The sequence below is a fragment of the Fusarium keratoplasticum genome, chromosome 3 (assembly GCF_025433545.1).
Source record: "Fusarium keratoplasticum isolate Fu6.1 chromosome 3, whole genome shotgun sequence".
Taxonomy (NCBI): Eukaryota; Fungi; Ascomycota; class Sordariomycetes; order Hypocreales; family Nectriaceae; genus Fusarium; species Fusarium keratoplasticum.
In genome coordinates, this window is record NC_070531.1 from 3,671,315 (window position 1) to 3,695,302 (window position 23,988).

General features: G+C 53.3%; 8 protein-coding genes across 8 annotated transcripts; 4 read left to right on the forward strand and 4 right to left on the reverse strand.

Annotated features, from left to right (window-relative positions):
- Positions 1-1,052: 1,052 nt before the first annotated feature.
- Positions 1,053-2,690, reverse strand: NCS57_00445700 (uncharacterized protein; the record flags this gene model as incomplete). The annotated part of the gene is made up of 2 exons (XM_053054417.1): positions 1,053-2,498; positions 2,556-2,690. 2 exons carry the CDS (start codon positions 2,688-2,690, stop codon positions 1,053-1,055), a joined length of 1,581 nt encoding a protein of 526 aa, XP_052916577.1.
- A 1,109-nt stretch (positions 2,691-3,799) lies between these two features.
- On the forward strand, positions 3,800-6,402 carry NCS57_00445800 (PAN2-PAN3 deadenylation complex subunit PAN3; the record flags this gene model as incomplete). The annotated part of the gene is made up of 4 exons (XM_053054418.1): positions 3,800-4,047; positions 4,559-4,677; positions 4,731-4,816; positions 4,876-6,402. The coding sequence occupies 4 exons, from the start codon at positions 3,800-3,802 to the stop codon at positions 6,400-6,402; spliced, it is 1,980 nt and encodes a 659-aa protein (XP_052916578.1).
- Positions 6,403-7,480: 1,078 nt separating this feature from the next.
- Positions 7,481-8,129, reverse strand: NCS57_00445900 (Sm domain-containing protein; the record flags this gene model as incomplete). Its single annotated transcript, XM_053054419.1, has 3 exons — positions 7,838-8,129; positions 7,696-7,767; positions 7,481-7,611 (listed from the first exon to the last, which is right to left on the reverse strand). Exons 1-3 carry the CDS (start codon positions 8,034-8,036, stop codon positions 7,481-7,483), a joined length of 402 nt encoding a protein of 133 aa, XP_052916579.1. The 5' UTR covers positions 8,037-8,129.
- Positions 8,130-10,911: 2,782 nt separating this feature from the next.
- Positions 10,912-12,966, forward strand: NCS57_00446000 (uncharacterized protein; the record flags this gene model as incomplete). The annotated part of the gene is made up of 2 exons (XM_053054420.1): positions 10,912-11,023; positions 11,387-12,966. The coding sequence occupies 2 exons, from the start codon at positions 10,912-10,914 to the stop codon at positions 12,964-12,966; spliced, it is 1,692 nt and encodes a 563-aa protein (XP_052916580.1).
- Positions 12,967-13,745: 779 nt separating this feature from the next.
- On the forward strand, positions 13,746-15,066 carry NCS57_00446100 (uncharacterized protein; the record flags this gene model as incomplete). Its single annotated transcript, XM_053054421.1, has 3 exons — positions 13,746-13,948; positions 14,045-14,795; positions 14,854-15,066. 3 exons carry the CDS (start codon positions 13,746-13,748, stop codon positions 15,064-15,066), a joined length of 1,167 nt encoding a protein of 388 aa, XP_052916581.1.
- A 1,057-nt stretch (positions 15,067-16,123) lies between these two features.
- On the reverse strand, positions 16,124-16,649 carry NCS57_00446200 (Sorting nexin-3; the record flags this gene model as incomplete). The annotated part of the gene is made up of 3 exons (XM_053054422.1): positions 16,124-16,152; positions 16,207-16,528; positions 16,581-16,649. The coding sequence occupies 3 exons, from the start codon at positions 16,647-16,649 to the stop codon at positions 16,124-16,126; spliced, it is 420 nt and encodes a 139-aa protein (XP_052916582.1).
- A 1,300-nt stretch (positions 16,650-17,949) lies between these two features.
- NCS57_00446300 (uncharacterized protein) lies at positions 17,950-19,597 on the reverse strand (the record flags this gene model as incomplete). Its single annotated transcript, XM_053054423.1, has 2 exons — positions 17,950-18,260; positions 18,313-19,597. 2 exons carry the CDS (start codon positions 19,595-19,597, stop codon positions 17,950-17,952), a joined length of 1,596 nt encoding a protein of 531 aa, XP_052916583.1.
- Positions 19,598-20,972: 1,375 nt separating this feature from the next.
- On the forward strand, positions 20,973-22,671 carry NCS57_00446400 (uncharacterized protein; the record flags this gene model as incomplete). Its single annotated transcript, XM_053054424.1, has 2 exons — positions 20,973-21,478; positions 21,528-22,671. 2 exons carry the CDS (start codon positions 20,973-20,975, stop codon positions 22,669-22,671), a joined length of 1,650 nt encoding a protein of 549 aa, XP_052916584.1.
- Between the last annotated feature and the right edge of the window lie 1,317 nt (positions 22,672-23,988).

A 23,988-nucleotide genomic window follows, 5' to 3' on the forward strand; every position in this document is an offset into this window, starting at 1 on the left:
TGTGTGTGTCGCTTGGCGGTGATGAGCGAGAAGGAAGCAATCCCAGACGGTGAGAGAGGTAGGAGGTGGTTAAGAGGAAGAGGTTCAAGTGAAGCAAAGAATGTTGCTTGAAGGCTGCCGATCAGTCGTTGACGAGATACAGCCTCTGTATTCGTAGGCTCCCTCTAAATTGCCAAGTTTCGGACTTGTCCAGGGTCCGTGATGCGCGGCGCGGTCTTCGAATAGGTAGGTAGGTACCAAGCCCCGTGCGTCACCTTTAAAAGTTGACAGCAAAGGAGATTAGCAAGGGGAGCTGACAAACAGTCCCCGACAGAGAAGAAAGATCTTGCTAGTAGCAACAAAGTCGAAACCTTTTTTCTCCGACGTTCCCCTCTCTTGAATAAGTTTGTCGGTTTAAAGTTGAGGCCTCTGATGAAGAACGACTCCCCTCCCCCAAGACAATATGGACAAGACGTCCCCATCTTTTGCTAGCGGCCGGCCGTTGCACAGCCTCATCGCCCTACGCAATCAACCCCTCAGGGAAGCACATGACACTTCACTCTTGGCTCGCCTCTTGAAGTGGGAATTGCTGCTTTGTCAAGTCATGGACGTCGACAAAGACACTCCTCTTGACGAGAACGCGTGTCGTTGTGCTCTAGACGGTTTAGCAGGGTGGTCCCTTTGCAATAGACACATGCATAGAGGGTCCGCATCATGCATGCACTTTGATGCTCTGGACGGTTGTATGGATGGATCGTGGTTAGCTTCAACCACAAGACGTGATGATGTCCCCCTTCTCCAGTCCATGGGACTGGATACATCTGTCCTTCAGTGTTCCCTTGTGACATGGCAAACATGGTGACTTGTCGGCATATTTCTCACAACACTTTGTCCTGGTGTTGTCAGGGAGCAGTCGTACACTTCCACACCCACGTCAAGAGGCCGCCGTCTACACCTTCACTCCACTCTGAATCAACATTTATCCCTCAGAAAGGATTAGATTGACGCTTTACCGCTATGTCAAGACTCATGGGTCACAGATAACCTCCCCATCATGCTTCCTTGGCACTCGCCTACTGTTGCCCCTCCGCCTCTTCATCTTCGTCATCGTCGTCGTCGTCCCCCGACTCCTCATCCGAGTCCGGTGATATGTCCTCCACGATGAGGTTTCCTGATCTCCCGATCTTCTCTCCCATCGTCACCGTGGTCGTGGGCTCGTACACCATCCGCGGGAGAATCGATGCGATTCGGAACCTGTACTCGTGCTCGTACTCCTCCGGCTTGTCACTTCCTTCTGGATTCTCCTCCTGCAGAAGTTCGTAGCACTCCACAAAGGCATATAGGTCTTCCATAGAAGCGTCTTGGGGGAAGCGTCTGACGATTCGGCCAATACCTGACTCCTCGGGCATCTTGAGTGCAACCCGCACAACGCTCTTATCGCTGGCAGGAGGCTCGGCCACGATAGTTGTGGCCCTCCATGCTCGCCATTGTTGTCGCTTCTCCTCGAGTCTTGCTGCTGCCTCTGCTTCCTCTTGAGCCCGCTTCTCCGCTGCCACCGCAGCTGCAGCTGCCTCCCTCTTCTGACGTGCGCGTTCTCGGTCAATAGCCAAAGATCGCTCATATGCAGAATCCTGCTCAGTTCGCAGATTCCTCGTCACCTCTTGTGCGACTCGCTCTGCCCTTACCCCTTCCAGGTCGGCGCCGTACTTCTCGATAGCGGCTCGCAACTCTGAGAGGTAGGTCGCCGGCGGCATAGGTCCGACAAGTCGCTTCGCTATTCCCATGCGGGTGCTACCCTCCTTGGGAGTGAGGCATACCAGTGCCGAGAACGGGAACTTGGTGCACACATACTCTTGGGCGACTTGATATGCTTCTGAATCCAAAACGTTTCCTCCCCATAGGATAATGTTATTTGCGGGATCCTTGATAAAATCGACCACGTCTGGGAAGAGCAGGGTGTCCTTGACGAAAGATTCGGTATCGTCGTGCTCGGGGGACATTAACACAACGAGCATAAACTTAAGCTCTTTCTTGGCCAGATCATGCGCCTGGGCAACGCCGCCTTCAAAGAAGGGTAGCTCGTTCTCTCCATATTCTTCCTCAAACTCCCGTTTAAATCTCGCAGCTGTATCTCGCGGCATAAGTGGTCGGCGTCCGTTGGTACCCCGGAAACCTGTCGATATCCTACTCGTCACCGCCCGAGGTCGGATCGATGCGGGCAAGAAAGACAAGACATATATCAAAGTGCGGAACAGAGTCGAAGCCGCCCTCCATCCCCAGCCAAATGGTGCAAGAACAAGTCCTATGATCCAGGGCGATCGCCCGGTGACGGGGTTCTGGGGGACGATTCTCGGAGCTGGGTCGGTGCGCTGCCTTGGCGATGCTCGGGGGGATCGGGCAGACGATGCTAACAAACTCTCCTGAAGGTTTTCATGTCTCGCCGTCGCCCGAGGAATCTCTTGTTGCGCTGCAGCTATGGGGTCGGGAGCTTCGCCGTCAAAGAACTTGGCAATGGCGATCTGTAAACCCGGAGGTCAGATTGTTGGAGCGTATAGTCGGGGATGCTCGTTTCATACCTGAACATTCCATTCAGACCGCCGAAGAAGCGGAATAGCATCACTAACTTCCTGATTTGTGACCTGGGTGTATTGGTTGAGGGCCTCTTGCTGACTAGAGGACAACTGTCCCAAGTCAATGTCGGCTTCGGCCATGATGCCGGTTTGTGTCCCAGGTGCCCCTCCTCTGGTGACGGAAATCAGAAATCAGGGGATGATGCGCCAATACAGGTCCAGAATAAGTTCGGGGTAGCTGGCGAATATGTAGGAGAATAACTTCGGCTTTGGTGTTTTGCGGTGACACCCGTGACAAGAACCACCTGGACAGTTTGGATGTGCATGCGAGCAGTCGGCCCGGTGACCCGTTTGCCAAATAGACGCAGTGTATGGGAGTAAAAGCAAGCCACTGCTCTAACTCGAACGAAAAGCGCAAGAAATGGTTGCTACTTTGGCGAGTCAGTTGCTGACTTTATCCTCTATATCCGGTGGTCGAGGATCGAGAAGATGCCCGCCGGAAGCTAAGTAGAGCAGTGACGAATGGTGGCATCGGACCGCGTCAAGAGCTACCAAGGTAAAGGTACCAGCTGCGCTGCTTATCGGGGGGTATTCTTCGGAATATTGTATTCTTGGAACGGGCAGCACGATTGGCGTCATGGCGCGGGGGGGTGCATATGTACCTGGCCATAGAGTTTAGCTGAGACAGTACCTCGAAGCGCGGCGCTGGGTTGGCTCACGACTCCCGTCTTGCCTTCTCACCCAACCCAACTAATAAACTGTCTCCGCGCGCGACGGACGACTCCTCCACCAAAACTCCCCCCACCGCCCACATCCACACTCTCTCCATCTCCTGCATATCTTTCCTCCCGACGTCGTCGCTCCCGCTTCAAGAGGCGACGGCCCGCGCCTTGTTCGCCCAGGAACACTGTCCTTGGCTCCTCGTCGTTTGCTAGGGCTGTTCCCGCCAGCCCGTCCGACCCCGCCGTTCGTCTCCTTCCTCCATATGGGCGGCCGGTCGCCTCGATCAATTGAGCCATGGGAAATGCTTGCCAGAGTCAAGTCGGTGTTCCTTTCTCTTTGACTGGTCTTTTCTGCAAGTTGCGCCTTGTATGGTTCCTTCGCCTCTCGCAATCTTGCTTTGCACCCGTCGTCCCATGACGGCACCCGTCTCACTCTTGGCTACGCACCCGCTAACATGCACACCACAGTAGACGTCGTAAATCCGACCACGGGGACGGCTCTATCTTCATCACTATATACTATTGACCATGGCGACGTCGCGATACCAACCAGCCGATCTGCGACGCCAGATCGGCTCCCCAAGACCCAAGGGACGCGGTTCGTACCCTCTCGATCCCAACCCAACACCCCGCGATTCCATTCGAGCTGACCCAGCCCTACCAGAGAATAAGGATACACTATGTCGAAACGTTCTCATCTACGGTCACTGCCGATACGAGGATCAAGGTTGCGCATTCAGCCACGACCAAAACAAAAACAATTCAAACTCGGAAACGTAGGTTTATCTTTCGTACTCTGGTCATTTGGTATCCCCAAGAAACCCTGCGACACAACGAACCCAGCCCAACCTTGTTTGCGGCCACAAGTTACACAGCCCGCCCATTGACGCCGATACCCGTGTCCCATGTTTTCTGATCCCGCGGCCTGTTCGAGTCGTCCTCGGCTTGTTTGACTTGGGGTTCCTGGGTTCCCTCGAAAGGCGCCGTTCTCGGAAGCATCGTCGCTTGGAGGGATGTCGTGTCGCCTGACATATCCGCTCATCGGCCGATACTCGAATGCCCACAAACGCGCTGTTCCGACTGGTCCGTACCGTAGTCAGAGCTCTCGACAATCACTCGTCTCTGCGATCGCTTCTAGAATTGCCCAGACTTGCTCATTGCCTCGATCTAATTCGTCACCCGACATCGTCTTGGGCATTGGCGTTGTGTGTTTTGCAAGCCCTAGACATGCTGACGAACGAGAACAATTATTGAGGCACAGGGCATCATGACTGACGAATTATTTAGTTCCAAGAAGACGTTGAACGTTGATTCACCGTCATTTACACCTGCAGGGCTCGGCAAGAAGCCCACATTCTCGTCGCAAGCTGCAAGTGCTCCAGCTTTCACTCCACGTGGTTTAGGCAGTACGAATCTCTTCGTCATGACAGTGACATCTGTCCGACTAACAGCAACGTAGCAGCCACCCCTGTCGGGCCCGAGAACGATGGCAGTGTGTTCAATCCTGCGGCTATCCGCGAATTTACCCCAACATTCGACATTTCTGTAGGTCATGACGGCTGTCCGTTTGTTAGTCCGTCCGTCCTAGCTGACCAACTGTCTAGACTACGACAAACGGTTCCGCTCAAGATAGCGGACTATCCTATGACCCCTTTACAATGCCGCCAGTAAATCCAGGCCTTTCCACACCTCAGTTCAACCCCTATGCCGAAGATCACGGCGCCCTCGGTGGCCATGGACCTGGCTATTTCCCGCCGCAAAACGCCTTCACGACACCGCTTGAACCCCTTCAACATCACCTCTATTTCCCTGTTGGCCCGAAGCGGGATGACCTGATGCCGTATCATCGTGTGCCGCATGACTTCTTTCTTCCCGAGAAGGAGCGGCAGGAGATTGCGAGGAAGCTTGAGGCTGCCGGCCAGGTTCTCCCCAATTCACAGCTGCCACAACTAGATAACTATCACAACTTGGTTCCCCTGGACACGACACACCGCAAAAACGCCAACATCTTTGGATATCCTAGTTGGATTTACAAGGCCACGGCCACCAAGACTGGCCACATCTATTGCTTGAGGCGGCTCGAAGGTTACCGCTTGACCAACGAGCACGCGATCCGACAGGTCAAGGAATGGCGCCGCATTAGCAACGGCAACGTGGTCTCGATATTAGATGCATTTACGACCCGTGCATTTGGCGACAGCTCCCTCATCTTCGTTCAGAACTACTTTCCACTTTCAAAGACCCTTGTCGAGGCCCATCTATCTCCAACTCCTACCCACAGCAACCGTGTTCCCGCAAAAACACCCATTCCCGAGAACACCCTCTGGGGCTACATATCGCAAATCGCCAACGCTCTCCAAGCTATCCACTCAGCCAACCTCGCAGCTCGATGCATCGATCCTAGCAAGATCATCCTGACCGACAAGAACCGCATCAGATTGAGCGCCTGTTCCATTCTGGATGTTGTGCAGTTTGACGCTCGCCGGCCAATCCAGGATGTACAACAAGAGGACTTTATCCAATTTGGCCGACTATTGCTATGCCTCACGACCAACACGCTACCGATTCATCTTACTAACCTGAAGATATCTATGGAGCAAATGAGCAGGACATACTCCGTTGAGATGAGAGACACCATCTTGTGGCTGCTTACACCGCAGCAGCCCCCCGCGCAAAAGGGAATTGACGAATTCGTACGCGGAATTGCCGGCCGGATAACATCCACGTTCGACATGAACCTGCAGGCTTTGGATAAGGTCAACGCAGATGTGATGCGGGAGGTAGAGAACGGCAGGGTGGCGAGGCTGATGATGAAGCTGGCCACCATCAACGAGCGATACGAATTCAACGGCGACCAGAACTGGTCCGAGAACGGCGAACGATACATACTCAAGCTATTCCGGGACTACGTTTTCCACCAAGTTGACAGCAACGGCAACCCAGTCCTCGACATGGGTCACATGCTCCGTTGCCTGAGCAAGTTGGAGGTCGGGACGGAAGAGCGCATCTGTCTAACCAGCCGAGACGAACAAACGAGCTTTCTTGTCAGCTATAGGGAGCTGAAGAAAATGCTAACGACTTCATTTGGCGAGCTTGCCAAGGCAAGCAAGTCAGGAGGTCGAGGATTTTAGGCGGATTTAGACGGTTTCAGGGGGTTTAGGGAGAATTTCAGGCGAAGTCAAGGGCGATTTTTAGAGGGTTTAAGGGGTCCCTTGGAATATCGTAGGATGAAGGTTAAGTAGGACGAGGCAAACAAGGCCAAGGCCCAGTAACCTGCAAGGACACGGATGAATGGGGAAAGAACTCCATCAAGCCACAGCAGACTTTGGGGGAGAGTGTGAGGACCTGGATTCTCTAGGGAAAGGAAAGACTCGGCTACACTGACCGAGACCGCTTCCATCGAAGACAGCGCATGTTCCTCTATGAAGAGACCATTGCCGGCAAATTGGGTAGACAAAGGGCCAGGGTTTGGACATGATGTCTCTTATACGGCTGATGACGGCACGACGGGGTCTCGGGACAAGCTACACACGGACTGTTGGCACCAGGGGATTGAACGATGATGGATGGAGGGATTAGGGAGCAGATATTTAACACACCTTTGTTCATATAAGTTAGCATGAATGATGATTGAGTTACCTAACTACGATATCTGGGCTTGTTAAATCTTGGCAACAAGATGAAGTGAAATGGACTGATTTAGCCTTGTATGAAGATGAAGCAAGGTTGTCTCAGAGCTATACTTTACCTTGGATATTTTTCTCCTCTATGACGATCCACGTTGTATAAAAATAGGGTGAGATGCTTCTGAGGATTTTCTGAATGCTTACACGAGCAAAGGCTGAGCGAGATGTTACATGACGAGAATTATCTGTCTTGTGAATATGGTATATTGTCTTGATTTAGATCAAGACAGTTGATGTGAAGAACGTGATACCATGCCCTCTCATGGCGTGAAGTCACCAGGCTGGCTGAGCTTAACTCGACAAGCCACATGCTGCCATCTCGCCGTTGATTCGCAGTCCAACAAGTTATGATAGTAGATGCAAGTCTAAAAGGGTCTGAATGGGTCATCATGTCATTCCGCCAGCTTAACACTGGTAGGTAAGGCCATAACAGCGGCCGGCCACCCTGTGAATCGAGGCTCTCTTCCTTCACACCGTTTTGTGATTCTTTCCAACTAGGTATATTCTTCAGAGAATTGGTGCTTCATTCATCCTCGGCTTGGACAAAGGGGTTGGCGATCTCTTCGCTGCCGTCGACGGGGCTCACGAGGACGAGGAGGGTGCCTCGAACAACGACGAGACCGAGGGAGCGGGTGGACTCGTTGCCTTCGTCGTCTGTTGATGGTGTGTTAGCGTGGTCATGGTAGAGAAGGGCGGACTCAGGGTGAATGAGCAGCTGTTCTCAGGGTCGAAACATACCTCGGACAACTTCATGTACATCATCAAGAACGAGGTTCATCAAAGCATCATAACCCTTCAAGGTGCCCTTGACTAGAAACACAGGTTAGCATCGCAGCTCCAGGGCTCACGGACACTGATCGCGGGAGACAGCGTAACATACCCTCTCGTCCGCCGTTAAACTTGACGGTGATCTGCTTGTCCATGTACTTGGCCAGGTCGAGAATGTTCTCCTTCTTGGTCCTCTCGCGATCGTGCTGCGCGCCCGCTCCAGCGCCTCCTCCTCTTCCGCCGCCTCGCCCGCCACGGGGGTGAGATCCCTGGCCGCCCCGGCCGCCTCGGTGCGAGGGTCTATCGGACATGGCGCATGCGTGGTGGGTTTTCTTCCTTGGGGTGTCGAAGGGAGGGGGTGGGTTTTGTAGGGCTACGAATTCAAGATGGTTTGGATGCGAGCTTGGGGGTTTGGGTCAAGGTTGGAACTTGCGAGGCTTTGGTGGGGTTGGAGGGGCTATGCCATTTAGGGAATAGTGGCGGTGCGAAAGAGGAGCACCGGATTGCGGGGAGGCACGTGCTAATGTGCGTGCCAGAACGTCACTTGAAGATGGAGAAAGAGTAGAGTGCAGGTTGGCTGCAGCCGGGAATAAGGCCATGGCGGCAGGAAATCGTATGCCGGTCTCCATCTCTCTTGGCATGAGATTCCTGCTTCTTTGTGGCAATTGGAATATGATAACCAAGTTACGCTGCGGCCAATCGAAGGACGAGGAGAAAGCCTCAATTTCTTCATGTGACGGGTTGGTTCCAGTGTCAGTTTTTAACATAACAGAGCGGCCGATGACAACCGTGCAAAGAGGCCATGATATCCATGATGGATACCAATGTAGGCAATCCGAGGAACAAAGCTCGGTCAAGCTTTCTGGGCCAGCCGATTGGCACTGCCGCACAGATCAACGTCACCATAGGACCATGTCCATCTTCATCACCGCTTCACTTTCCGTCTCTCCAATTTCGCTCGCGTGCCTCGGTACTAAGGATGCAGCAACCGGACCAGATTAACGAGCTTGCATGGTCATACCGTTAGTTCTCTGGCATGACAAGCAAGCATGTCGATATTGCCTCATACAATATGACATTGGATCCAAGGACAGGACCATGCATCGTTACCGCCCACCAGCCATCCATCCATCCGGCAGCAGTCCGCCAAGCCAAAGATGCAGCACAGGCTGCACAGCCTCGTCTCGCGTCGCACAAGGTTGGCGCGCAAGGGTTCCCGACGACATGCGACCTGGGCGCTCAGAAATCTTATTTGACGGCACGGGTCCGGGGTGGGCGCATGTAGGTCGGTAACTCGCGCATAGGAGGAGCGCGATGCGATGCGTGTGCGTGCTAACCCGTATGTTTTGATGAGTTGTTTTTTTTCCTTTTCTTCTATGAGTGTTAATCCCAGATTGTGAGAGAGAAGATGGAGACGGAGGCCTCTCGAGGTCGGTCATGAAGGAAATTGCACGCAGGAGGAAGAAAAAAAAAGACCTGTCCAAAAAGGGAAACTAACTAGCAGCATGGTTTAAACCCGCTATCCGCTTGTGCGGTTGCTTGCTTGTCTGCTTGTCCGTGCATGTGGTGGCCACCAAATCAAATTGCTCGAGATTCTCCCACCTTTTCGGAAATCGTGCCCTGACTTGACGTCTGATGTTGGTGTGTGCCTGTTCCGCCGGTGACGTTTTTGCCGGGTGTCGTCGCTTTTTTGTCTTGGGAGTTCTTCAATGCTTCCTTGGCTCGCGTAAACGGCTTGAGCTTGACAGCTCCCGTCCAGGGAATAGCCCAGTAACAGACAGAGTGTACCTGCCCTGCCGCCGTCACCGTCACTGGAGTCGGAGATTTTTGAGCGCACCTGCCATTCCAATTGTTCCCCAGCTTGGGGTCCCATGGATGTTTCTTTGACCTCAGACAGCCTGGACCAGACCCTGGTACAACAAGTACTGTACACACCTCTTCTCTTGCTGCAGTCTGTCTGGACCTTGACTTTGACCGTGAGCTCTTTCCTCCCCCCACATCCGACCCGGCACTTTCTTTCTTTGCTGGAGACTCTTTTTCCCATCTCATCCCATCCCCATTCACATCCACATCCATCCCATCTCCCTCCCTCCTCCGTCCCCCTTGGCCAAGCGACATTTGATCTTCTTCCCACTTCTTTCCCACCTACACCTCCCTCTACACCTCCTCTGACACTCGCCTCCCCCTACAGTACAGTACAGCCGCCTGCAGGTCGTGTGTCGTGTTTTACAGTAGCTGCTCTCCGACGGCTCATGCGAGGGATTTTCATTACGAGACGGATTGACCAGTAACGACGGGATCTTGACATTCTGTTCTCCTCTTGGCGGTCATTTGCCTGCATCTGGCATCCATCCTCCTTATAACATCCAATCCATACCTACCTCCAGACCAGACCAGTACAGTACCTTCAGTACTACAAAATCGAGAGCTTCTCCCCGGGCCAGCCTCTTTCGCCTCCGTCAATCGCTCATTCATCGACTCAGTCCATCTCTCCATCATCTCACTCGCACATTACTACAGTACTTCTCTCGCCATGAATTTACAATAACCGTTCCTGCCGCCCCCTTTTCCCCTCTCTTCCCCTCCCTCTTTCACCACCACCCATCACCATCACCATCACCGCCTTCGTCCGCGGCACCCTCCCTCGGTTCGTCGCCACTCACCTGACTGACCCTTATCATCCTCATCCGCGCTTCCGTCAAGTCAAGTCAAGTCAAGCCTCTCCGCGATTTCATACCCATCTCTTCCCACACTCAGCTACCCTTACCCAGCCCGCATCGGGCCCAGTGCGCATACCATACCATACCACTCGACGGATATCTCCTTTGCGCGCTCAAAGTCAATTTGAGGGTTCAACTTCGGCGTTTCTTTGACGCCCTGTGACAGAATTCGTGTCTTGAATTGACCTTGACCTGCTTCTTGTCTACCAGCATTCACACTTGGTCAAAAGATTAGTGCGCCGGTCAAAAGGTACCCATATGACTCCTGACACCTGCCCTAGTACCATTCCAGGCTAACAGTCTTTAGGAGCACGGCATTCACAAACAGAGAAGCCATCTCTCATTTGTGATTACCTTCTGCCTATCCAAATCCCAGTTTACACCTAGCTACTTTGACGAGATTTTGGGTCGGTTTGGAAGCCCGGCTAGCACTCTTGCGACGACGCATTCGCACAGAGCAATCAAGATGGGGCACACTTCCGACTCGGAAGCCTCCAAACGAAAGCGTGACGTTGATGATGCTGGTGGTCAACCAGGACGTGCCCAGCTTGCACCCGCATCCGCATCCCTACAGCAAGGTATGTCAAGTGCGAGAATAGCTATTCAACGCAATGCCATGCATGTTATGCCGCCTCGAGTCTCGAGACGCCCATCCGTAGCCTAAGACACGAGATGGTCTGGTCTGGCTGGATCACCACTGCGCGTGCCTCTCTGCATGTCCCGTGTCCCGTCACCCAACCCAACGCGTCTCCTCGTCTCGTGGTGTGGCGCGTGCAAGAGGCATACGTACCCGCCATCCTTTCATGGCACCCTCGCCGGACGCAGCGTCTAGCTCGACTCCTCCAGGGACGCACATGTTGTTGCTTTTGTATCTGACTCTCTTGTCTTGGTGCGCTGGCACAGCTTGCCGACTTGGAGGATATGCTAACACGACATTCAAGGCATCCCCGGCTACATCCATTATCTCCCAAGGTCAAATACCTCTCACTTGAGTCTAATACAAGGTGATGGCGATACCTTTGCCGATATCCTCGGTCTCATCGCCGAATACGAAGGTAAGCATGCTCCAACCTCGGCTCGACAACAGGTCGATCCAGTTTGCCATCAGATCAGCGTCCTGACCAATACTGCAGCCGCTCTCGACAGGCACGAGAGCCTTGCATCAAGTCTCGGAGCCAAGTTGACTGGCCCACGCCTTCTCAGGGGCATTGAGAAATTTTTCGATGGGCCAATCAAAACCACACCCCTTCAGCCTTTCTCCAACCCCATCAGTTGGCTGGACGTGGTCATTTTCGCAAGATCCAACCCCAAGGACTTCAATCTTGTCCCCAAGCCGGATGGTTCTCGATGCTGTCAGTTTCTACTCAAGGGCTCTCAGGTCGAAATCACCGAAGATGACTGGCGCCTGGTGTGGTCTGGCGCCCTTGACCGCTTCCCCCTTGACCACCCCCTTGAGGAAGACGAAACGGCGGAAATGGCGACGCTAGATATTCTCGAGCAGAGGACATCCATTCTATACAAGAAGGCTGACGAGGTCGCGGCAAGGGCTCGCATTCTCAACCACCGGCTTGGACAGAGAAAGCAGGACATTCGCCGGCGCCGAAACGCACAGGATCCTTCTTCAAGGTTCCCAGCTAACAGTGCCAACCAAAGAGGCTCAAATTTCAGTTCAGGATACGATTTACATGCGGATCTTCTTCAGCAGTTTCTCACTGCCTCAGCCTCGCCGCCTCCTTCACGATCGACATCCGTAACTGGAGTGCCCCTTACCACCCTCAGTCAGCCATCACCATCTCACAGTACGACGTATACCCAGACTCATGCTCCTCGCTTCTCTGGACACTCGGCGGAGTCCTTGATGCAGCCTGCGGTCGACAGCAGAGAGACTGCCTTCCGATCTCTTATCACGCAGAGGACAGATCAACTGGGCAAAGGTGATGCGATCAACCCTCCCTGCGACCGATGCCGCCGGTTGCGAGTAGAATGCATCAAGCATCTGACGGCCTGTTCAGGCTGTACCAAGAAGCATGCAAAGTGTAGTTGGAAGACGGTCACGGATGACGAGTTCCGACGGCTCAAGCGGGAGATGGGTCTCCGGGACGAAATGGATATTGACGGGCAGTCAGAGGCTGGACCAGCACCGGACACTTTGGATACCAGGGATCCACGATCCAGCCGGCTCAGCGACAGACACGAAGCAGGCCGAACATCAGGAGAGAGAACCCCTGGCACTTTGGGAGATGATGGCTCTCGACCTCCGAGCCGCAGCCGCAGTGATGGGCACCCTCCGAGTACCATGGAACCTTCAACTGCATCGATGCATCGCTTCGACCTGAGCGCCGAACGGCATCGACTCCCCTTTGCCATGGGACAATCAAGTGCACAATCAGATCAAGGAAGTCGAGGGAATGAGCATATGCAGGCTGGTTCTAGTGCACCCAGCCTGGCTACGACGGTAGCAATGGCACCCAAGAACACGCATAGAGTCAGCGACGGGTCAAAAAACCCTTCGCCCAGCTAACACGACGACACGTTCTAACTGCTGGAATATCACGGCGCTTTTCTCAGCAATCGTTTAGCAACGAGCGTTGAGAAGAAGCATGAGAAGCCCCCATTGGATGAAACATCAAGAGGAGCTGTCTGGTCCTAGTGTACGGAATGGGATCGAGAACAGACAAATGTTACGATAGCAGTCAAGCAATAGCACTTGGCGAACGTGTGATGAATGAAACGAATGAATAAATAAATGCTGCTTTAAAAACCATTACTCAATACGGTCAGTTGCGTTGGGTTGTCGATGCCATGATGGTCGGAGCCCCGGACCCACACCGGATGTCTCGAGGTACGTACCGACGGCCGGATCGGAAACGGGGACCACTTTTTCGCTCTAGGCGGGTCAAGGCAAGCGCACGCCCAGTGGCAGGCGCGGAAAAAAAGTTTCGATGTGCCTGGAAGGAAGCAAGCAATCGCAGTCGCTCTTCGTTCGCTGATTCATGAAAAGATTCTCCGTCTTTTCTTTTTCACCACCACCCAATCCGTTCCTTTCCAACGACGTTTGACGATCGGCCCCCGATTGCTTTTTGAACGTGTGCTTCTGTTTATTGCACAGAATTCGGATTGGAGCTGGTTATCTCTCCCGACGTTCCCGCCCGCGCATGCAGTGCTTTTAATCTAGACGACCATCGACGACGACGACGACGAGTCACGAGAGGAAAATTTGACGACGACCACCACACGACCGATATCGACGAGACCAAAGACAATCGACTTGGATCTGGAAGATTGAAGCTTCTTGTCGCCATGTCACACCAACAATCCTCCCTGCCCATCATGACCACCCGCGGCGACGACAAGCCTTTTCACCACACCCAAGTGCCCCTCGATCATTCGGCGCTGATTCAGTCGCGGGAGACTGGCGATGTCCTCCCCGATGATACCCCAGTGCAAGGCAATGTCAAGGCGTTGCCCTTTGCCAAGTCATGGGTTCACATGCTTGCGGGCGGGTATGTGCATTTCCTCGATCGATCGCCACCTGAAATGCGACGAGACTCGAGACGCAAACACGAGAAACAGTCAAGCTAACGGGTGCCAATTTCTAGTGTCGGTGGCATGACAGCTGCAGCAATGACTGCTCCTCTCGATGTCCTCAAGACGAGACTGCAATCCGATTTTTACCAGGCCCAAATCCGAGCAGCGCGCGAGGCTCAAGGCCAGGCGATCGGTCGTCTTAACCCCGCCAGAGCGGCTCTCTACCACCTCAACGACACCCTCCAGATTCTCGGCTCCGTGTACAGGACTGAGGGTTGGCGCGCTCTCTTCAAGGGTCTCGGTCCCAATTTGGTCGGTGTGGTGCCTGCCCGTGCTATCAACTTTTACGTGTACGGCAACGGAAAGCGCATAATCTCTCAATATCTCAACCACGGCGAAGAGGCCCCTTGGGTTCATCTTTCCGCCGGTGTTGCAGCTGGTGTCGTTACCTCGACGGCGACGAACCCCATTTGGATGGTCAAGACGCGATTGCAGCTCGATAAGAACGTTGCTGAGAAGAGCGGTGGCGCCCAGCTGCGCCAGTACCGCAACAGCTACGACTGTGTGCGCCAGATTATGCGAAATGAAGGCATCCGAAGTCTGTACCGTGGAATGAGTGCCAGTTATCTCGGTGTTGTTGAGTCAACAATGCAATGGATGCTGTACGAGCAAATGAAGGCCTCTCTTGCCCGAAGGAACAACGAGATTATCAACAGCGGCCGTGAGAAGACATTCTGGGATAAGACTATTGACTGGACTGGCAACGGCTTTGCTGCTGGAAGCGCCAAGCTTGTTGCTGCTGTTATTGCTTATCCTCACGAGGTACGTCATTGGCTTGGAGGTAGTTTCATCTGTGATTATATACTAACTGACTTGACAGGTTGCGCGAACCCGACTTCGACAAGCGCCCATGGACAATGGGCTGCCCAAGTACACGGGCTTGGTTCAGTGTTTCAAGCTCGTCTGGGTCGAAGAGGGTCTTATGGGTCTCTACGGCGGCCTGACTCCTCATCTCATGCGAACAGTGCCCAGCGCAGCCATCATGTTTGCCATGTATGAGGGCATTCTCCGACTCTTCCACACCCCTGCTTAAGGGGTGAAGAACGACTTTAAGCACCGAACACGACAAGCATATGAGGACCTGATCCTCGTCGCTTGATGTTTTGTAACAATACCAAAGGCGGATACGACTCGAGCTATCCAGGGAGCTTTCCCAGACGGCCCGACAACAACGCCGACCTTTGCCAGCAATGTATAATACCCTCCTCCCTCAGGACCACAAAAGGATTACGAGATGGGGTGACGACACGATAAAATGGGGAGACGGAGCAGCAAGGATGTCTTTACGGCGTTTGGCGAGCGGATGGATTGGTAGAGGCTCAGGCAAAATCACCCACTCACACTGACACTGACAACAAAACTTGCAGCACAAACATGTACGATCTCATGTACTATAGGAGGGAGGCGCACGCTTTGCTTTTTTTGTCACCTGGATATGAACGCGACCTTGGCTGCATTGCATGATGGCTGGATTGCGCATATAAGGACATAGAATTCTCCCATCTCCCTCTTTCGGGGTGTCTTGGGGTGTAAACGTTGAAATGTATAAAACGAAATTAATGAATCTTTCTACGATTTATCTTTTACGTAAACTCTTTTTATGTCTGAGACGTTGGATAAGCTCTGTTAATCTGTTTAAAAGGCAAGGATACAAGACAACCCAACAACGCCCCCCTGAGTGAAACAGACAATTGAGCCGCCGCGAAGCTCCTAGAAGTCTTTTGGAGCGTGGTACAAGTTGAAAGCGACGAGAACAAGATACAAAAGAGACCGGACCAGAGGTTGCTTTTCCATCCCAATGCGCAATTGGAAAGCAGAAGAAGAAAAATGGGGGTTGTTTCAGAGGGCCATATAACATGTACGAGAAGAAGAAGGAAACGGTCTCTCTCTCTTGTCCTGTTCCCTCACAGCCCCCTTTTTTTTTCACTTCAAGGAGTTTCAGTTCCCATGGCGTGCTGCTTGAGGGTATCGAGGGGGGCGTCTCGGTGGTTGGCGTGCGGGTTTCGCTTGCGGAGCTTTCGAGGGTGTCGGGTGGGAGAATCGGATGAAGACGAGGAGGAGGATGAGAAGGGCCAGATTAGACGAAGGCGTCACCAGGCGTTGCGGTCCCAGTTGGGATCTGATATCTGATCAGTATTCATGACTACACTTGCGAAATTGAAAGCTAACTCACCCTGAACAAAAGCAGCCAGGACCTTGCTCCCCGTCTGCAGCAGCGGATGGCCGACGACGATCTTGAGGAACTTTTCCAAGCCGGCGCGGCGACCCTCGATGACGTCGTCGCTGAAGCGGTTGGTAAAGACCTTTCCGGGGAGAGGCGGGATGGTGACACGGGCGCTCTCGCGCTCGAGGATGTCGCGGAAGTACTCAAAGTCGGAGTAGCGGCGGCGAACGCTGCTCTGGCGCAGCTTGAAGGCGGGGATGTTTGTGCGGCAGAGGATCTCGTAGTCGGTGTACATGTGGCGGCCCATGCCGTGGGTTCTTGGGTTTCGGACCTGATGGCATTAGCTACAGATTCGAGATACTTGGAGGATGGCGAGGGGGTACCTCAATCTCGAGAAAGTTCTCGGGAGGACCATAGATCTCGTCAAAGCTCTGCTGGCGCGTATCGGGCATGGACTGCAGAATTGGACGGTGGAACTGAGAGCCGGGCGAGACGGGCTCGCGGCCGGCGGTATCTTGTTCTGAAGCCAGGGTTGCGGTTTACGGCGCGGAAGCCGTACGAACGAGAAAAGAGGCTGGGGAGAGGTGGCGGAGACGAGAGGTGACGGAGACGAGAGGCGCGCGCGCGCAAAGAGGTGGTGATGCTATCAGAACGTGGTGGATGTTGTAGGTAGGTTGTCGCATGTCGCCTTAACTCAGGGTGGGGGTAGTGAGCAACTCAGGCGGGGTATTGGTCCGTTCTCCGGTGAGGAACCTTGGCTACGGGTTGACGATTCCTTAGGTAACAGTCTTCTCAGCACGGGCTATCTCGGATTGCTCCGTTTTCAGCTGACGAGGGTATCGCAGCATCTCATTCGTGAAGATGCTGATGATCCCATTGTCATATATAGAGTGTGTATGCATGCAACGGGCTTGCAGATGCATTTACCGGCTTGTTGGGTTTGAGGATGAGAAAGAATTACTAGGCATTGACCTTCGGTAGTGGCGCTCGCCTTTGCGCTGCATTTATACTATCAAGGTTAGGATAAAGATGGTCCAAGGCCGTCCATAGATAGACATCACTCAGGACACGGCCAAGGCAATCCTCTGCTACGCGATGCCGATTAGTACACGTAGAATAATTCATTGTTGCATTAACTTGCTAAAAGGCACAATTATAGTATGGGCCCTATTTGACGAAGCAACCCGACCTCCTCTCTTATTCTGCAATAAGCAGAGAAGCCAGCAACGGGCAGGTTTGTCTCGAGATGGTCTCTGAGGATCATTAACCGGCCTGCTATTGTCGTCTAGCTACAGGTCAACTCAATCTGTTATACAGGCCACGGGTACTTGGCCATAGCATGCCGTCTGCTCTTAAGACTGCTATCCAAATCAAGTCCCTCGTCGTAGCAGAGCATGGCAGGAAGCCCGAGCGGGTTTGGGATCAACCGAGTGGATGGCCATATTCCAGGCTCGCTACCTCTTGATGTGACCACTATCCTCCACGTCGCTACTCGCAGACGAAATGCACGCCGAGGAACTGAGCTGAAACAATGACGCATGAGCCCTTGAAATCAATAACGCCAGACGCCAGATGTGCCTCACCTTGGGCCTGTTCCTACAACGCCAAACTCTCGATCCGTATTTTCATACAGGATCCGTGTTGGAGGTGGACCTTCTTTCGTCCCCTCCCGTAATCAGGTAGCTGTCGGCATGTTGTCGACAACCCCTCTGCTCTCATTCGCCAATGTAGACGCCTCTCTGCATCAAAGCCTTACTTCTTGTCGGCAAACTTCTGGTGAATAGCACGGATCTGCTCCTCCACATTGACGTTGTGCATGTGGCCAAGCTGCGCCTGACTCTTAGCATCCATGGCTCCGTCGTAACTGTGAATCGCCGCCTTCTTTCTCCGCGCACGCTCATCTTCCGAAATGGACTGGCCAGTAACCGGGTCGAAAACGTCTTCGCGCTGGCTGGCCAGACGCTTGAGGTTGTTGGCGACATCGACGTGGGACATGTTGGATGACGCGTATCGCGAGTCGGCCTTGGCCTTTTGCTCTTTCCAGCTGGGATCGAGAAGTTCGACTAGAGAATAGTTAGTGACTGACACATCTGAATAGGGGAAAAGGGGACGTACTTCGCATATGAGCTTCGAGCTCGCTCATCGGGATGTGCTGCTTGCAGTTGGGGCACAGAGCCATCTGAGTTCCCTGTCTGTTTGCTGCCTTCTGCGCCGCACGTGGCACATAATTCTCCTTGATCTTCATAGGAGCACCACCACGAGCCTCGGCATGAGCCTGCTGCTTGCGGGCTTGTTGCTCTGCACGCTCCTGGATCCGACGTTCCTCTTCCTCCTCTTGAGCGGATCGTTGCGGTTGTTGCGGACTGGGGGCATAGGGCTGTGGGGGAGGAGGCATATGGACGGGCTGGTAAGGTTGCTGTTGGGGGTGAGAAGGTAGAGGATACGATGGGGCGGGCTGGGCTGGGTGGGCATTGTAGCTCGTCTCTTCGTCGGGCATGGCTTCTTCGATTCGGAGGTTGGAGCTGATGGAAGCTTTGTTTCGGTCCTCGAGGGAGGCGTACTGAAGCTCCGAAAGGTTGGTCGGAGGCGGTAGGTTGGCCTGATCATCCGCGTCGTTAAACGTGATGGTCTCGACGACGACAAAGTCACCCCAGTCGATCTGCGCAAACTCGGCCTTTTGCTTCTCCTCCTCTTCTTCCTTCTTCTGACGTTCAGCCTCCTGGTACTTAGCATACTCGGCTCGCTGCTTGGCGCGATTCAACACATGGAACCTCTCCTGGATGTTGGCCTCGAGTTCCTTGGTGCGCTCCTCCTGGGCCTTTCCTCCTTCGCCACTCAGACCGCTTGCGCGTAGCAGTGTAGTATACTGGTCGATGATGTGTTGGAAGAAGTTGTGAAAGGTGTGGTTGGGAATCAGGAACTGGAACTGAGGGTTTCCGGCTTCGCGCTGAGCCAGCTGAGTCATGAATTGGCGACCATTCTTGGCGACAAACAGAGCAGTAAGTCGGATAACATCCAAATCCTTCTGGTTGATACGAGGCATTCGCGCAGAGAACTGAAAGTCGGCCGGCTTGGGAGGGCCCTGGGGCTTGGGAGGCGGAGGCGCGGCCTCGCCGACGCGACCAGCAGCGATCGCTGTCCCGCGCCCACTCTTGACCTCATCGAGTCGCCATTCATAGTACGGGTGGTAGGCGTCGGAGGGGTTGAGAAAGCTGAACTTGGGATTCGAGCGCTCCTTGTCGCGGATGCGATCTTCGAAGACGGCGCCGTTGCGCGCGACGTAGCCGGCAGTCTTTTCGAGGACGTTGCGGATCTCGCGGGGAGGCAGGACGACACCCGCGGGGGGCTTGATCTCGTCGAGGACGGCGGCGGCGTCGCCGTTTGTCGTTACGGCGGCCATTGTTAGGGAGGGACGCGCTGAAGAAAAAAAGGCTGATAGGGAGCTATCAGGCAGAAGGCGTCTTAGGAAATTTCGAGGTGTTCTGGCGACGCGAAGCTTGGATCGGAGAAATGTTATTCCGAATAGTTAGTTGGTGTTATTTCTGCTTGGGGCAGGAGCTGCCTATCGACCGGGAAGTTGTCGACCTTGACTCCAGATTGTAATGTTCAAGTTCTTCTGATTTCATTCGCATACCTATTTAAATAATTCACGTCTTCCAATTGATATCCTCGTTTTCGCTTTAATGCTCTTTCTATCTCTCCACGTCCCAGAGCGCCTGAGCCAGAAACGCAAGCGGTTTCCTGATGCTCCGACTACCAATACAGAATTCCCTATTGAACATCAGTACTCACTAGCACCGACAGTCGACTTACATGCTGTACTCCAAGTTGAGATCCGTGAGGATGTATCACACTGATGTCGTCAATCTTTAACCTGTCTCTATTTCCTGCATAGACGAGTTGTCTTGTCACGTTCAACACAGTCAAGGTGGAGCAAACGAGTCTACCATCAACAGCAGAGGCCATCAAGGAGAAACCCTCGTCGATTTGCTTGATGGTGGAATTACACAGGGCATGGGCATTGTCGCGCAACAGCTTGCCGCAAGATTCACTTTTACTGCCTCATTGGTCGACCATCTCTGGGAAGCCATTGGTCACACCGCCGGGACACATGGACTCTCTTCGCACGGCCTCCGACCGCGTTAGCTTCTTGCCCATCCGTTATCATTCTGCTGGAGACTCTGCCATCCCGCCGGCGATTCTACTAGCGAACCGAGATCTCCGGCAACTAACGTTAGTGAGTTGGCCAACCTATCGGGCATCTGTAAGATAGCAAGCTTGGCCTTGGGTTCCTGGACGAAGAAGACGGGATGGTGGTCTAGGGCTTACAGTACTGATGCTGAAGCCTGGCCAGTCAGCCCCAAGGCCTTGTGCAACCCCAACTCAAACATGCACAAGAACTGAACCTGATCTTCAAGAGACGTACCGCACCCTGGACACGCAGCAAAGATTGCCAAGTACATACCCCGCACAAATCGGCTTACCAAAATGGCCGATATGACGTTTTGTCGGCTGCTCGCGGAGTCAACACCGTTTTCCCCGATCACGCACCCCAGCCTTACGGCCTTCCAAAAACATCCATCTTTTCACACACCATCCATTCAAAAAGGGGCCAAGATATTCGACACTACCTATTGACCAACCACTCATGTTCACTCTATTCCTTGGACGACCAAACAACGCACGGCTGGAGTGGACTCTCGGGGTAAAGCTTCTCCGCTGAAGGAGCCAATGATTAAATCCCTCCCGTTCTCTTCCTCATCCATGAAATTATTATGAATTCGACCCGAAACAGTGTTGAACCCGATACTCTACCCGTGGGAATGGCGTCGTCGGCATGGAGAGCCTCAGCTCTGGAAGCTGTCTCAAGCTATCTGTTTGACGAACACTCCAGCCGTTCAGAAGACGCTAGCATCTTGTTGGTGCTGGTGTCATTCTTCTCACCCTACGACAAAATCCCCTTGGATCTTCTTGTCCGTGGCTCAACCAATCGCAGGCGTTGGACAGCCGACGGCAAGATCGAGACTGTGGACGCCATCCCAGTCGGATTGGTTCCGGAACTGGCTGAGTTGCTTTCGGACGCCTCAAGATTGAGCAACATCTTTGAAGAACTCTGTCGGGTTTCAGCTATCTTGAAGTATTCCGATGACGCCTACCACTTAAACGAGGACATGTCGGCTCGCATCCATGAAAGTCTTGATCCCAAAGGTCTTTCATTTTGGCGACAGCAAGCCCTGATCGTGGCATATAGAGCGATTCCCTGGAAGTATATTGAGTTTCCGTAAGTCTGAAACCTTCACAAGCCTCGACCAACTACTCACCGAACCTAGTGACCCTACCGTGAAGCTATTCCTACCGCATTTACAGCATGTAACGGAAGCTTATCAAGATTGCTTTGACGATCTTCCAACAGTTACAAGAGCTGACTTCATGCTCACCCTCATTGAGGCTTCTCGATTTCCTGGGATGGCATGGAAGTACTTTGCTGTTGGTCAAGCAGAATTGGCAGCGGGACGCCTCAAGAACACGCATCTTCGGTTTTGCATCGGACAGTCCAAGGCACTCCTAGGTCGAATTAGCGGAAACATGAACGAAGCTGTGAACAGCCTTCAGGACCTTACATCAGACGACCCAGCGACCGCCATGAACCAACGAACACGCTCAGAAATTTGCGTGACAGTCCTTCAGCGATGCTTGAACTACATTCAAGTGGCAGATCTTGACACCGCCCGAGAGTTGTTGGAAGACTGGAGCCCTCTTGGAGAGAACTCGTCCCCATTGGAAGAAGTCATATGCTTCCGAAAACATGCGCTACTTGGAAGAATCATGAGGTATCAAGGCGAGTTCAACGACTCGCTGGAACAGCTTGAGATAGCACACAAGACCACACAGGAACAGAGTGACATCATCCTGGAAGAGGATCTTCGCGACCTTACTTGCGATCTGGCTGACACACTGCGAGAGCTTGACAGACCAGTTGCTGGTGAAGAACTCCTCCGCGCGGAAATAGTGCGACGCACTGAAAGACCCGACCCTCTGCCTGGGAAGTCCCTTCTGGAATTGGCCCTGGCAGAGTCGCTTTTTGCCCAAGGGCAGTACGAAGAAGCAGAGCAGATCTGCCTTGACGTCCAGACCAGGACCAGTCTTCTCAAGTATGAGAGGCTTCGACTGTACGTCATCCTGGCAAAACTGCGCCACATGAACTCCGAGTTGGAATCTGCGTTATCTTGTTGGAGTGAAGCGATGCAAGCGTTGCAAAAGTTCCCTCTTGTGAATGGAAGAGTGAATCGGATTATCTCAACGTCGATGGCAGACGTTCTCGATGCTCAAGGTCACGACTGGTTATCACAAGAGTCACCCAGGCGAGCGTCCCTAAGTGAGCTGGCCAAGCCACAAGGTGTTCCGTACTGGATTGCAGGCTTCCGGCACTGGGCAGAATATCTGCAGTCGAGGGGGGCGTGGGGTGACTTGTAGCCTATCGAGACACGCTATCTTGGACAGCTGTTGATCAGAGATGCCAAGTGAGACATGAATCTACATACATGGGAAGTGGAGTTGATATACCCGAGACGGAGTTATCATTGACGACTCGGCTCAGAGGGCGTTTATGCTTGTTATAGACTGTTTCCAATACTAAACATGTGGTAACACAAACGGGTCAAACGTCACCGAGAATAGTCGTCGTCACTATCCTCATCTAAGGAGAGGAGGGCACTTGTGTGGTCCAAGAACGCGCGTTTTTGGGCATGGGCGAAAAAAGGGGCTCTTGTGCAGTCTCGCCCTCCATGGATGTTTAGCCGCATCGCGCTTGTTTGGAGCTGATGCCACAGTCAAGACGAACCCCTGCTGTGGCTGCAGTAATCAGCCACAACACGAGAGTGGCGCAAAAACGTCAATAGCTAGCTCTGACAGCTATGGGCTCAGGCTTAGACAGGAATGGTAATTGACACCTTTGAGCTTAGCTCTTGCTGAGCTTCATTACCTAGGTACCTACCTAGGTATTCTTCTTCAGGTCAATGATAGCAGCACCTTTGTATAGAGGCATGAGCTGAGGTCGGCTGAGTGTTAGCTGTGCCTCGCTAGTGCCAAAGGACGCTTTTTATAGGGCGAATGTTCCCCTTCCATGTGCAGCTCCGTTTCCAGGCTAGCGCTACGGGGATTCCAGGGGATTTTCGTAGCCGGGGCCAGGGGTTGATTCGCTGTGCGTGTCCATGTACCTCCCCTCCCCCCACTGGGCGCGAGGTACTAGTGGAGGCTACTCGAGCTGACGGGAACGGCAGCCAGCCGAAAAGGCCACTGTAGCTACAATTTTTGAGAGAGCAGAGCAGAGCAGAGAGCCTGGGTAGGTAGGAAGGAGCAGGAGCCCAGTGACACGCGCCTGCTGCTGCTGCAGCAAGCATCCTTCCAGTCAATCCCCCATCCCATCACCAGTTTCAGCCCACCCGCATGTGCTAAGTTAATCATCGACCATCCCCTGAAGCTTCGTGTCCTCCTCGACTTCTTTTCTTCCTTCCCTTTCCCCTTCTTCAACCTCGCATCACCCAACGACGTCCAGGCCTATTGCGCATCGCCTGCTGTCCATTCTATTACCCCGGACAGCTTGCGATTGAACTTTTGGGTCTTTTTCTTTTTTCTTATTCTTTTTTTATCTTATCCTCCGGCCCATTCGATGAGGTGTCTTTAAGTCATCTCCCCCCGGCCGGCTTTCCCTTCTCGCTCTCGTTTCCACGACCAACCTTTTCTTTTTTACATCCAAAACCATCCGACACCATTGTCCCCGATTCGAGTGTC